Source organism: Fukomys damarensis, unplaced genomic scaffold, assembly GCF_012274545.1.
Source record: "Fukomys damarensis isolate Sample0158 unplaced genomic scaffold, DMR_v1.0_HiC HiC_scaffold_30, whole genome shotgun sequence".
Classification (NCBI taxonomy): domain Eukaryota; kingdom Metazoa; phylum Chordata; class Mammalia; order Rodentia; family Bathyergidae; genus Fukomys; species Fukomys damarensis.
The window spans coordinates 5779258-5793680 of record NW_022900942.1 but is presented as its reverse complement, the minus strand read 5'-3'; the positions used below and the strand labels follow the sequence as shown (position 1 = coordinate 5793680).

The following is a 14423-nucleotide window of genomic DNA, read 5'->3' as shown; positions in this document are numbered from 1 at the left end:
TTTTAATTTATTTTTATTTTTTGGTTGTTTTGAGACAGGGTCTCACTATGTAGTTGAAACTGACCTGGAACTCACAATGTAGCCCAAGCTGGTCTTGAACTCACAGCGATCCTCCTGCCTCAGCCTCCCGAGTGCTGGGATTACAGGCGTGTGCTACCACACACGGCTGTGTTGTCTTTTTTGAAATAGTTAATTTTTGCTTTCTCTATGGAAGTGGTAATTTTAGTTTCTGTAAGGCTCTTCTTAATTTCTACCTTCTGTATTCATTTCTGCTGCTATAGTAGTATTTGTTGTAAATTTTTGTTACTTTGAAGATTCATTACTTATATAAGAAGATAATATGGAAAAGGCATAAAACTCATTACCTCTACAATTAATATGTATTGGGTTCTTGTCTATGCATTGTTTTTAAGATTTATTTAACATTCTTTTAAGTTTGTTTTCTGTTATTTGTGTTTATTTTTTCTTGTTTCAGGTGTTTTTGCTATTGGAATCAGCATAAAGAACAAATATGCTTTATATTTCATGTTTTAGATAACTGAAAATGCTTTCCAATTTCTTAATTAAATTCTCATAATAACTTTTTTCTTTATTTGGAATTCTTTAGCAAAGATGATTTTCTTTTCCACTTTTTAAATTAGTGCATGTTGGTTATAAAAATTAATGGATTTCATTTTGGCAGGTTTTACATGTGTATCCCATCCTCCCCTTTAGTTTCAAATTTTTGGGGGTTCATTATGTCTATTGTATTTTGACCTTACTTATGCCCCCATTAATCATCCTTATACTCCTTTTCTCTCATTCTTCCCTTCATGATGACTTTTCTTTGTTCTGAATTGATTTCATGTAAGCAGTGTATTAGCCTTGGCATAGTTAGAGGCATTTGTTGTAATATCATTCTCTAGCTCAACTGAGTCATTCGTTTATTCCTTCTTTCCTTCCCTTCCTCCTCTCTCCCCACTCCCTCTCAGTATTGAGGATCAGACCTAGTGCCTTGCACATCCTGGGGAAGTACTATACTGTTGAACTATAGGTTTCTTAAATTTTGTGACAAAGTCTAGTTTAGTTGCCCAGGCTGACCTTAAACTTGTAATCATTTTGCTTAAAGCTTCCCGAGTAGCTGGGATACAGGTGTATACCACCATTGTCTGACTGCTGTTGCTGCTGCTGCTGCTTTTTTTTTTTTTTTAATACTGAAGGTATTTAATTATTCTAAAAGGAGCACTATAAACTGTAATGTTATAAAATCCAGGTAATTGTTTTCTTAGAAGGTAGAATTTAAAATGCTACATTGCTATCATTCAGAGATTTTGGCAGTTGGTTAGCCTCCAATTTCTGTGTGTGTATTGTGTGTACGCATGGAGCTTCTTTCCCCAAGATCATACTTATTGTACCTCCTTTCTACTCTTGGTTACCCTAGCGTTACTGAGTATTCACCTGGTATCTACCCCATATTCTGATTTCTGCAGTTTTCCCAGACTCTTTCAACAGAGACTGAGTAGGGGTTGTTGAGGTCTAGTCTCATCACTGATGTACTGTTAGCAGACATTTCTTAGTTAACAGCTGGTCTCTAAAATGTAGATCTTCCTGGAAAGGCAGCATGAAATTTTATCTTTCTTTTTTCTTTTCATGGTCCTAGGCATTGAATCCATAGCCTTCATAATGAACTACATCTCTAGCCCTTTTTTATTTTTTTCCCCCAGACTTTTTTGAGCACTGTTGTACTTTTGCCATGAATTAATGTGTTTTGGTTGTCTTCATCCCTTAGCCTTTTTTCAAAAAGTGGTGCTATGGGTGGATCCTAGAGCCTTGTACTGGGTAGGCAAGTACTCTACCATTGATATGTCCCTCCAGCTCCAATAGGTCTTTTCAGTGCTCATATGTTAAACATGTAGGTAGTTCCTGCTGCTTTTATCATACCTGTGGCCTGAGTGAGCATCTGTCTGTCTTGTTTGTACCTTTCCCAGGTTCTCCCCTTAGTGACATGGGCCATCTGGTGCTCTTTCATGGGATTGCGTGTACTTTAAAGATCATGATTTGTCCCTTCATTGTGCCTACTTACTTCTTGACCTACTTTGCAGTTTTATATGAATGAAGTATGCTACAAAGGTAAAAAGTTTGTGCAAAGTGTTTTATATATGTGTACTTTCCACACATTTTGGGACATGTAGAAGGCAAAGTAGATTTTTTTTTCCAACTCAAAAAAAAAAAAAAAAAGTATCCTAAGCCATTTGAACAAAGTGTTACTTCTAGAGAGACATCTTAACTTGGTTCCCACATAACTTCTCCCTTAGTAACTGATGTTTGCTCTTTGAAACTCTTTCATTTGAAACTTTGTGGCACTGCTATGTTTTGCTTTGCTCTCATGGGACCTCCCCTGCCCTGCCCTCCCCGCTTTTCCTCTTCCCTCCCTCCCTTGTCTTGTTGGCCATCCTGTCTCAGGTTGGTGGACCAACTGGATTCCAGCTCCACACTTGATGCTCCTACACTTTCTGAAATGACTTTTCATAGCACTCACCACCAATGGAAGCCAATATTTGCTTGTAATTTTTTTCTCCTAAATTATTTTTCTTAATTGTCAAACTGAGATTAAAATCTGTCTTACTGAGGTTGGGTCCCCAGAGTCCAGCAGTGAGCATTTGAGGCTTCAGTTATGTTGAGGACAAAAAGGGGAGGAATATTTTATGTTTGTTCATCTCTTCCAACCCCTTATCCCCACCATTTGGTGCCCTGTCGGCTGCAAGTAAATGGGGTCCCTGCTCCCTCTTTCCCCACCTTTCCAGTCTTGTTAGTTCATGTGCCTCTTTCCCCTCTCTATCATTGTACCCTGTTCCTTGAAGGCTCTTTCACACAGTGCTTCCCAAATAGCTGCCTCTTTTAGCTCATCTTTTCACAGCCACTGGTAAGGTTTCCCTTACCCGCTTCCATTTTTTTTTTTTTTTTTTTTTTTTTTTTTTTATTTTTTTTTTTTTTTTTTTTTCTGGCTATACTAAGGATCGAACTTAGGGCCTCTTGTCACACTAGACAAGTTCCTCACCACTGAGCTACATCCCCACTCACTCCTATAAATTTTTAATTTTTTCCCCCACTACTGGGGATCAAACTCAGGACCTTGCACTTGTAAGGAAGGCATGGTACCTCTGAGCTAAATCCCTGGCCCCTAAAATTTTAAAGTTTGACACAGGGTCTTGCCCAGGCTGGCCTCAAACCTGTGATCCCTCTGCTTCAGTTTCCTGTGTAAAGTGGGATTATGAGCATATACTGCTGTGCCCAGTTCCCTCACAGTGTGTTTTTTCTTTCGGAGAAGGTAACTTTTGTTTTGTTTTGTTTTGTTTTTTTGGTACTGGGGATGGAACTCTGGTCCTTGCATTTGCAAGGCGGGCGGTGGAACTACTGAGCTAAATTCCCGGCCTGAAAGTAACTTTTTGATTGGAAAATAACTGTGTCTGAGCACAAAACCCTCTGCATGTTCTAGATTTTGGTTGATCCTGCTGTGAAACATAGAGTGTAAGATAAAATACTTTCAGTTTTAAAGACAAATGTATTCAATAATAGTGGCAAGATACAGTTTTATATTTATTTTTTTGGTGCTGGGGATCAAACTCAGGACCTTAGTCTTGTGAAGCAGGTGGCAGAACCACTGAGTTAAATCCTTGGCCGGGTCACCAGTTTTTTTTTTCTGTTTTTATAATGGGAATCAAACTCAGGACCTTGTGCTTAAATCTCCAGCCCGAGGTAGTTTTAAAAAGACTTGTTTAGGATAAAAATTCCTTTGTAAAGTTTTTTTGTATTTGTTTTTTTGGAGACTGTCTTGCTCTGTGCAGTGCAGGCTGGTCTCAAACTTGTGGTAATCCTGCCTCAGCCTCCCAAGTGCTGTAATTATAGGCATGTTCCACCGTGTCTGGTTTTAAAATTTTTACTTTGAGGCACTTAGCTGTTTGTGTGTACTCACAAAACTATGTGAGTTTTTAGAATCCTTATATAATATTTATATAAAAATGTAGGTAATTCCTTGTTTGAGGTCTCACCTAATTACTTCGTATGAAACTGTAATTTTAATGGGTCATTTCAACTTTTCTTTAGCTCTCAAACTTTTGTGGTACTCTGTCAAAATTTGCTAATTCTTTTACTTTCATATCTTTGCCTATGTAGATTTCTTATTTGTCGGTCTCAATTTTCTGAATTTTTATACTTATTTTTCTCCTCTGTTTTTAAAAGGACCTTAAAGGCTTTGATCCAGGAGAGAAGTACTTTTATAACACATCATGGGGAGATATTTCTCTCTGGGAACCTTCTGGAAAGAAAATGGTATGTATTTTTCCACTTGATTTTCATTAGGGGTGAGGACTATCACAGTTTTTGATGGTGAATGAAAGGAAAAGAGGCATAAAGTAACCATTTAGGGAGGTAAGAGAAAAACATAATTCAGGGTTTGATCATCCAAGATTATTAACGCTTTCAGAGTTTTCTGCATATAGAGTTGTTCTAGTGATACAGTGAAACTACTATTTCTTCTTATTCTAAAAAGCCACTGAACTTTTGATTTAGTGACTGTTTTGAGTAAAAAATGATGCTCCTAGGCGTGGTAGCATAAGCCTGTAATCCCAGCACTTTAGGAGGCTGAGACAGGATTGAAAATTCAAGCTCAGCCTCAGCAATTTAGCAAGACCCTGACTCAAAATAAAAAATTAAACAAAGGGCTGAGGATGTAGCTCATTGTGAAGGCCCTGGGTTCTGTCTTCAGTCTGTTTTTGTATAGCTATTCCTCATTTAATGACCTGCCTCTAGTGACTGTTCAAACTTAATGACCAAAGTGTGCTGTTCAGACTTGTGACCTGCATTCAGGCTTAAGATGCAGGAACATGAATGATAGTGTGGCTTTATGGTGGTTTCTTTTACTTCTGTATCATAAACTCATTTAATGACTGAGTTACAATTCTGTGACTAGATTGTTAAATGAATTGGCCACTGAATGAGGAATAGCATGGACATTACAATATTCAAAATAAAGAAATGGTCAAAGAAAACTACAACTTGATGGCTTCACTTTTTTATTTGCATGGCTCTTACAATGCAGTACTACAGTGTGTAATAACAACATAAAACTACAGTACTATACAGTATAGTCAGCAAAAATTACAGTACTGTTTAAACAAGGGTATACTGTACAAAAAAAAGATATTGAGGCTCTATGAACAAGATGTACAGAATGGAACAAAAAAAAATGGACTATAAGTTTGAGTGGCAGGTTGTAAGTCTGAACAGTTAGCCAGATAGGTCGGTAAAATGAGGAATATCAGTATTTGATTCTTTGTGCAAAAACTCCACAGATTTCCTCAGTGCGTATACCGCCTACAGGACTGTGTGGGCAGTACTTTATATTTGCAACACTAGTGCACAGTGTGTTTTTTCTGATGTCCAACCCAGGGTGCCTGTAGTGTGACAATGTACAATATAGTACTTCTTTTTCGTGAGCAGTAGTGTTGTTAGAGCTGGGTACCTTATTCTATATTGTACTTTATTGTGTACCCCTTAGTACGAGATGTCATCAAAATGGAAAAGCGTGCATTCACCAGGAGAAAGCAGCAAGAAACAAAAGAAGGCTCTTACCTTGATATGAAAATGAAGATCATAATCGACTATGAAGCTGGTAAAAAAGTAAAGCAATAGCACAGGACTTGAATCTGGTGCAATCAACCATTTGAGCAATCCTGGAGGATAAAGACAGAATGAAAGAGGCAGTGAGATTATCAGTGGGTTTTTAAAATATAATAACTCACTCATGACATGGAAAAATTGATGATTTGGTTTGATAACTAGATAAAAAAAGAATGCTGCTGAGTTCAGTAATTCAGACCAAAGCATTCAATATCTTCAGGACTGAAGGGATGTGAATGAAGGTGAAGAATCGATGGAAGATTTTACAAGTCATGGATGGTTTCAGCAGTTTTGTCAGAGATTCAGAGTGTTAGTTAGTGGTGAGGTAGCAAGTGCAGAGATAGAAACCCCAGAACAATTTCTTGACTAATTTGGCAAAATCATAGAGAAAAGTGGCTACTGTCCAGCACAAATCTTTAATGTGGACAAAACTGGACTTTTGGGGAAAAAATGCCTGAAAGGTCCTACGTACACGAAGCTAAAACAGAGTCCCAACTTCAAGGCTTTCAAGGACAGAGCACACTGTTGGGAGGAAATGTTACTGGCTTCAAGTTGAAGCCTTTTCTCATCTATCACTCTGAGAACCCAGGTGCATTAAAGCAGGTTAGTAATCATGCACTATCTCTTTACTATGGAGCAAATACTGAGGCATAGATGATGCTATCCTTATTTGAAGATTGGTTCATCAACTGCTTTATATCTTCAGTGAATTTTACTCTCTGGAAAAGGGTGTTTCCTTTAAAATTATCTTCCTGCTTGATAGTGCTCCGGGAAACCCCCAGTATCTTGATGGACCATAGTATACCCAGACAGAGGTAAAAGTAGTGTGTCTGCCTAAAAACACAACTGCTGTCCTACAGTTCATGAATGAGGGGGCTGTAGTTCACATGCAAATTGTACTGTTTATGCAAAACTTTTTGCAGAGCTGCAAGAGCAACAGAAAACAGTGAAGTAACGCTTGGTGATTTCTGGAAATCATATACCATTTTAGACTACATTTAGAATGCTGAATCATCTTGCGAAGGAGTGACAGAAGAGTATATGCAAAGAATATGGAAAAAATGCCCAGCACATTTCATGTATAACTTGGAGCATCTGACAAAGATGAACATGTCAGTGTAATAAACAAAGCAACTGTGGAACTTGCTAACATGCTTAATTTGGAGGTTGAAGTGCAACAGGATATTAAAGAATTAGTAGAATATGCTGAGGTAGAGCTAGATATGGGAGATTTAATAGAGTTAGAAGCACAGCAAGACTTAGAAAGGGAGGAGGAGGAGGAAGAGGAAAGAATTGAAGTGTCAAAGAAGCTCACTGTAAAGGGATTAGTGGATGTGTTCTCAAAAGTGAATGGAACTATGTTAGAACTAAAGGCTATAGACGCAAATGCTGAATGGTTCATGGAAGTGGAGTGGAACAGCAAATAAGTGAAATTTTACAATGTTATCATGAAGTTTATGAAGCAAAAAAGAAAATACAAAAGAGATTACACAAATGGGATTCTTCTTTTTTTTATTTTATTTTTTGGTGTTTTGGTTTTATGCAGCCCAGGCTGGCCTCAAACTCTCAATGATCCTCCTGCCTCAGCCTTCTAAGTGATCTGGGATCACAGGGATACACCACCATACCCAGTGGGATTCTTCTTGAAAGCTATACCCAGGACCCCTACTAGTTCTTCCATATCTACTTCATCATCTCCCTTACCTGGCCTTTTACTTGTGATCGTAATTCTCATGATGATATTGACGGGACTTTGAAGGATTCAATGATGAAAATATTAGCTTGAATGTTTTTGTTTTGTTTTTTTTGTGTGCGGTCCTATACATCTTGCTTATATAGCCTCCGTGTCTTCTTTTTGTACAGTAAACTTGTTCATAGAGTACTGTAATTTTGGCTGATTGTACTGTGTAATACAGTACCATAATTTTATGTTGTTATATATCATAGTACCACATGTGAGAGTTATGCAAATAGAAGCAAAGTCATCAAGTTGGAGGTTTCTTCGAACATTTCTTTGTTCTAAATATTGTAATGTATAAACTATATATATATAAAATTCCTCATCTAATAACCAATCCATTTAACTACCTAGTCTCAGGAATGGAACTCAGTCATTAAACAAGGATGGCCTGTTTGAAGATCTTTGATGTCATGAATTTCAGGCTTCATTGATTTTTCTCATCAGAATTCCTAAAATGTCCTATAATATGCAGTATTTTTAGTAACTCTGTGTGTGTGTGTGTGTGTGTGTGTGTGTGTGTGTGTGTGTGTAACTAGAGACTAACCCCCCAGGGTATTGCACATGCGAGGCAAGTGCTTTACCCCTGAGAGATATCCTCACCTCTTACATGCTTTTTATGTCAGAGTTCCTCAAAATGGCTGCATGGATTTGCTATCCTCACCATCATTGTGTTTATTGACTTATCTTTTTCCCATTTTCATATATGTGTAGCATTACTTTGGTTTTAGTTTTCATTTTGGTAGTAACTAAAGATGTTGAACTGCTTTTTATGTGTCTGTCTGGCATCCAGACACCTAAAGTGCTCAAATCTTTTGCCTGTTGTTAAAAAAAAAGAAAAAGAAAAAGTTGGGTCATTTGTTTTCCTACTGGGATTTGCACTAGTTCAAATGTGTTCCAGGCACCAGTTCTATGTTAGGTGGTTTGCAAATATCACCGTGGTCTGTGAACTTGTTTTTTTTCCAGCTTCTATTAGTCTTTCCAAGGATTGGACATTTCTTTTCCCCTACAAAGTTATTATCTTTCCTTTTTTAGATAATCCCTATCATATCACATTTTAGAAACTTTACCTCCCCCAGAATTGATTCATACTAGCAGATAATTAGTGTGTACTTGTTAGGAACTTACACTGGTTTTTCTGAGTGTCATTTTTGTTGTATATACAAGTTTTAATACTGTATTTCATTGAGTTGAAAATGAACTATTTTTAATGAGCCACCAATAAAACTAGAATAATACTAGGCCAGGGATTTAGCTCAGTGGTTCCGCCGCCTGCTTTGCAAGTGCAAGGTCTGGAGTTTGATCCCCATTGCCAATAAAAGAAAAAAAACTAAACAAGAATAATATTTAAACAGCATTATACCACAAGCTGTCAGTTCTAAAATACATCTAGATTTTGGACATGTTAAAATATGAAAAATATGTCTCTTAAAATTATTGAAATGAATTCTCTGGAGGGGAGCTGGGAGTAGTGTGTATGATTGTGACCTTGCATGATGAGGTCCTAACAGAAATTTCAGAACCTGGGTTTTGTCCACTCTTGAGAAAACAGTTATATGGTGCTAAATGTGTGTATAACTTTCCTGATTTTTACCCAAGAGGGAAAACTACATGAGTACGAGAGGGTAGCCACATTGTGAAGAGTAGGCATATGTGTGTTTGAGAATATCTACAACTTTATAGAGAGGATCAGAATCAACCATAGGTTGCTGCGTGCCACAGCCCACTGTGGGCATCCAGTGAAGTACTAGCCTGTCTAGGTCTTGGCATCCTTGTTTGTGGAATGAGAGTAGGTGTTTTATAGTTCATATGCTCTAGACCCTCATGACCCTAGAGATGCCCATGTCATCCCAAACAGCAAGCTTTGCTGATACAGAACAGATGGACCCTCCGTTGTAGGCTGTTGTGTTAATGTCTGGTTTTTTTTTGGTACCAGGGAGTGAACTCAGGACCTTGTGCTTTCGAGGCAGGTGGCGACACCACTGAGCTAAATCCCCAGCCCCATTAATGTCTGTTCTTAACTCCTGAGCTTGCTGAATGCCCCTAAATGTTCCTCGAGTAATAATTCCATATGATCAGTGCCATGTTGGTGGGCCTGTCCTTATTTCAGGACTTTTCACAATGTGTGTTTAAGCACGGCTACCCTCTTTTGAAAACTGTTTATCAGTTTATTGGGCACATGCATGCACTGAGCACCATTTCTTTGGCTCTTCCTGTTTCTAGTAATGGAGAAATTTAAAAACAGGAAAGAAGACTCACAATTTGCAAGCTGCATCAGTTGTAGATGAATTCTGAGTTTTAGAATTTGGGTTAAAAATGACTTGTACTGAGAAAAATGAGTGTGTGTGGAGGGGTCACTTTCTCTTGCAGAAAAGTTAAATACATAAGTTTATTTCAGTTGATGCAGTTAATATAAAATATAAGGCTAAATGCTAAGATTTGTGATATTAGAGTATAGCTTGAAAGGGATCGGAAAATTGAGTTTGGGGCCAGATTCTGTGTTTCTATGGCCAATAATCTAAGAACAGTTGGTATTTAAATGTTCAAAGAAAGACAAAAAATACTTTTTGTGATAGGTAAAAATTGTGTGAAATTGGAGTCGTTATCCATAAATAAAGTTTTGTTGGACCACAGCTATGCCCAGACACTGTGTGTTAGTCACAGGTCCTTGTGTACCCACCATGGTGGCAGTGCAGAGGCTAGGTAGTTGCTGTAGATATTGCATGCAAAGCCCACCTGCCTAAAGCATCGTCTGTCCCTTTGTGGAAAATTCCTCTAAGTGCTGGCTTGGAGAAAACTTTGTTCCTTAAAGGGTGAAAAGTGTCAGAGTACAGCACATGAGAGGAAGGAGGAGCATGGCACACATACACTGCAGGAAGGTGCCTTGACAGCTTTCTTACTCTAAGACTTTGTTTTCTTTTGACAGAGATACCGAACAAAGCCATACTGTTGTAGTCTCTGCAAATACTCAACAAAAGTGCTTACTTCACTCAAAAATCATTTACATCGTTATCATGAAGATGAAGCTGACCAGGAGCTGGTGATCCCCTGTCCCAACTGTGCATTTGCCTCGCAGCCCAAGGTTGTGGGAAAGCACTTCAGAATGTTCCATGCCCCTGTTCGGAAAGTCCAGAACTACACAGTGAATATTTTAGGTGAGACTAAATCTTCTAGGAGCGATGTGATAAGTTTCACGTGTTTAAAATGTAACTTTTCAAATACTTTGTACTATAGCATGAAGAAGCATGTACTGGTGGCCCATTTCCACTACTTAATTAACTCCTATTTTGGGCTGCGAACTGAGGAAACAGGGGAGCAACTGAAAGCAAATGACGTGCTTCCTGTGGACAAGATGCCTGCGTCTGACAGATATTACTGTAAAAAATGCAACGCCAGTGCCAGTAGCCAGGATGCTCTAATGTATCATATCTTGACATCAGATATACACAGGGACTTGGAGAATAAGCTTAGATCTGTGATTTCGGAACACATTAAGAGAACCGGACTTTTGAAGCAAATGCATATTGCACCAAAACCAGTGGCTCGATTGGCCATTCCTCCAAACACCAGTGCTGCGGGCATCGCCACCCCTCCACCTTGCTTTCATCTCGCTTTGCCACAGAACAATCAGAGCTCAGCTGTGGTACAGCCAGTGACGGTGGCCCCAGGCTCGTCTGGGACCCTTACCCATTCCTCATCTGCTGTTGCGCAGTCCCACGTGGCTCTAGTCTCCAGTCCTTTGCCTGTGTGCCAGAGCAGCCTCACCCTGCAGCCCTCAGCTCCTCAGCCTGTCTTTCTTTCTCACAGGCTCCCACTTAATCAGCCTGTGAATCCTCCTGTGCTGCCCCTGAGTCAGCCAGGTGGGCCTATAAATAAGTCTGTTGGAACAAGTGTTCGCCCTATCAATCAAGCTGTCCGGCCTGGAGTTTTACCCCTCACGCAGCCTGGGGGGCCCATAAGTCAACCTGTTAGGCCTGGTGTTTTGCCTGCCAGTCCCTCTGTCACCCCTGGGGTTCTGCAGGCTGTCTCACCAAGTGTGATTTCTGTGGGTCGGGCAGCCCCATCAGGGGTCCTCCCTGCAGGGCAGATGACCCCTGCTGGGGTTATTCCTGGACAGACAGCAACTTCTGGGGTCCTCCCAACTGGCCAGGTAGTTCAGTCAGGGGTTCTCCCTGTTGCTCAGACAGCCCCCTCTCGAGTTCTCCCACCAGGCCAGACAGTGCCCTTAAGGGTTCTCCCTGCAAGCCAGGTTGTCCCATCTGGGCTGCTCTCTCCTAACCAGACGATGCCCTCAGGAGTTGTCCCTGTGAATCAAGGTGTAAATTCTGGTGTTCTGCAGCTCAGCCAGCCTGTTGCATCAGGAGTCCTTCCTGTGGGCCCACCAGTAAGGCCTGGTGTGCTACAGCTCAGTCATTCTGTCAGCACTAGCATCCTGCCTATGAGTCAGCCGGTACGAGCAGGAACATCTCAGAACACCACCTTCCTCACATCAGGTTCTATTCTCAGACAACTCATCCCAACTGGGAAACAGGTGAATGGGATCCCCACCTACACATTGGCTCCTGTGTCTGTGACCTTGCCTGTACCCACTGGTGGTGGTGTTGCAACTATGACCCCACCCCAGGTGCCCGTCCAGCTCCTGCCATCAGGTGCAGGTGGGCAGATGGCTAGTTCTCTGCCCAGCCTGCCCTCCCCACAGGTGCTAGTGAGTGCTGCCCAGAGTGTGTTTGTTCAGGCCACCTCACCTGTGGTGGACACAAATCAGGTGCTCAAACAGGCTAAACAGTGGAAAACGTGCCGCGTTTGCAATGAGCTCTTCCCTTCTAATGTCTACCAGGTTCATATGGAAGTGGCTCACAAGAATAGTGAGTCCAAGCTCTGCCGGGTTTGCAATGAACTGTTCCCCTCCAACGTCTATCAGGTTCACATGGAAGTGGCTCACAAGCACAGCGAGTCCAAGTCCAGTGAGAAACTTGAACCTGAAAAGCTGGCAGCCTGTGCACCCTTTCTGAAGTGGATGAGGGAGAAAACTGTCCGCTGCCTCTCCTGCAAGTGCTTGGTCTCAGAGGAGGAGCTGATGCACCACTTGCTCATGCATGGCCTGGGGTGCTTGTTCTGCCCATGTACTTTCCACGACATTCGGGGTCTCTTGGAGCACAGTAGAGCTAAGCACCTTGGGAAAAAGAGGCTGCCTATGGATTATAGTAACAGGGGTTTCCAGTTGGACCTTGATGCTAATGGCAACCTGCTGTTCCCCCATCTTGATTTTGTCACTATATTGCCAAGGGAGAAGCTTGGGGAGCGTGAGGTCTACCTGGCCATCCTTGCTGGGATCCACTCCAAGTCATTGGTGCCAGTGTATATTAAGGTGAGGCCTCAGCCAGAGAGTGTGCCCAACAATCCCAGCAAACAGAAGCTGACCTGCCCTTTCTGTTTTGGCGCCTTCGTGACAGCTGATGCCTATGAGCTACACCTAAAGGAGAGGCACCATGTCATGCCAACAGTCCACACAATGCTCAGGTCTCCAGCCTTCAAGTGCATCCACTGCTGTGGGGTCTACACTGGAAACATGACCCTGGCGGCCATTGCTGTTCATTTGCTGCGTTGTAGAAGTGCTCCTAAGGACAGCAGCTCAGACCTGCAAGTCCAGCCAGGTTTTATTGAGAGCAGTGATTTGGTATTAGTCAATGGGGAAGTGATTCCAGATTCCACCTTTCCTGTAAAGAGAAAGCTGCCAGATGGCCATTTGGGGGCAGAAGACCAGAGGGATGGGGAGGAATCACCACTTGTTGTAAATTCTGAGGCAGCCCCAGGTTTGGAGAAAGGGACAAGTGCTGTGCCTTTGAAGAGACAAAGGAATGAAAGTAGGACAGAGGGACTGGTGGTTAATGATGATGCACTCCAGGTTTTAGTATTAGATCCTAAAAAATATGAAGGCCGTTCATATGAGGATAAAAAGCAGTTTCTTAGAGATTATTTCCATAAGAGACCATATCCTAGTAGAAAAGAAATAGAACTACTATCTTCACTCTTATGGGTATGGAAAATTGATGTGGCTTCATTTTTTGGAAAAAGAAGATATATTTGCATGAAAGCAATAAAAAACCACAAGCCCTCTGTACTTCTAGGCTTTGATATGTCTGAACTTAAAAATGTTAAACACAGATTGAACTTTGAGTATGAACCAGAAAACTTGTAAGTCTGTAGTGCTAGGCAATAGTTTTCAACTGAGGTTTTAAAGATGTTCTCCCTCTCTGTGTTAAGTTGTCAGTGTCAGTGTCTTTATGCTGCTCTACAGGAATTTCAGGTGCTCAGAAAGACTTCTGTTAAGGAAATGAATACTTCTTCAGATTTATTGTTTCCTGCAGTTTGATTTGCAAGGGTTATTCCTTCTCTGTCATGTAAATTATATCTTTTGGTATTCCATGCACGCCTTGTTTTCTCAGTAGTGTCAGTATCAAATGATAAAAAACTGAAATGACAAATTTTTTTTATTTTTAGGAAATTTCAGCTTGTTTGAGAATACTTGATTAGTTGAATACTAAAGTATTGCTCTTTCTCAGCTTTACAGGTAGTAGCTAATGACATACATGTTTAGAGATACAAGTACAGCCCTGTGATGTGTATGGTTCCCTAAGGACACACTGCATTAACTCTTGCTGATTGTTGTTTGCAAGCTGTTTGCTTATGAAATTATAATTTTGGTTTATACTTTTTCGGTTTTGTCCTGATACCTTTTTTTTTTTTAAACCATAACTCAAAGGAAACCAAATGTTTTCATTTATTAAAAATATTCCGAGTCAGAGGTCTGGTGTGCAGCGCATAATCATGTTGTTTTATAAATAAAGTCATTACAGGAGCGGATATAGTTTCCATCATACTTTTCCTTTTGATACAGTGACAAGTCATTTCTCCATTCAAAGGTAAGACGAGGAATCTATAGTGCCTTTAGAATACACACTGAGAAAACATCTAGAACTCTTACAGCCTGAACTGCTTATAAACTAGTGGATGGGGAGGACCATGA

The 14423-nt window shown here is 40.5% G+C and overlaps 1 protein-coding gene across 3 annotated transcripts in view; it reads left to right on the top strand.

Moving 5' to 3' along the window:
- Positions 1-14146, top strand: part of Adnp2 (ADNP homeobox 2) — a 34983-nt gene extending 20837 nt beyond the window's left edge. For all 3 annotated transcript variants that reach the window (XM_010613346.3, XM_010613344.2, XM_010613345.2), the window contains exons 3-4: positions 4219-4308; positions 10323-14146. In XM_010613346.3, coding sequence (XP_010611648.1) covers positions 4219-4308; positions 10323-13595 — 3363 coding nt within the window. In that variant the 3' untranslated portion in view covers positions 13596-14146. The remainder of the gene's footprint in view (positions 1-4218; positions 4309-10322) is intronic.
- Positions 14147-14423: the final 277 nt, after the last annotated feature.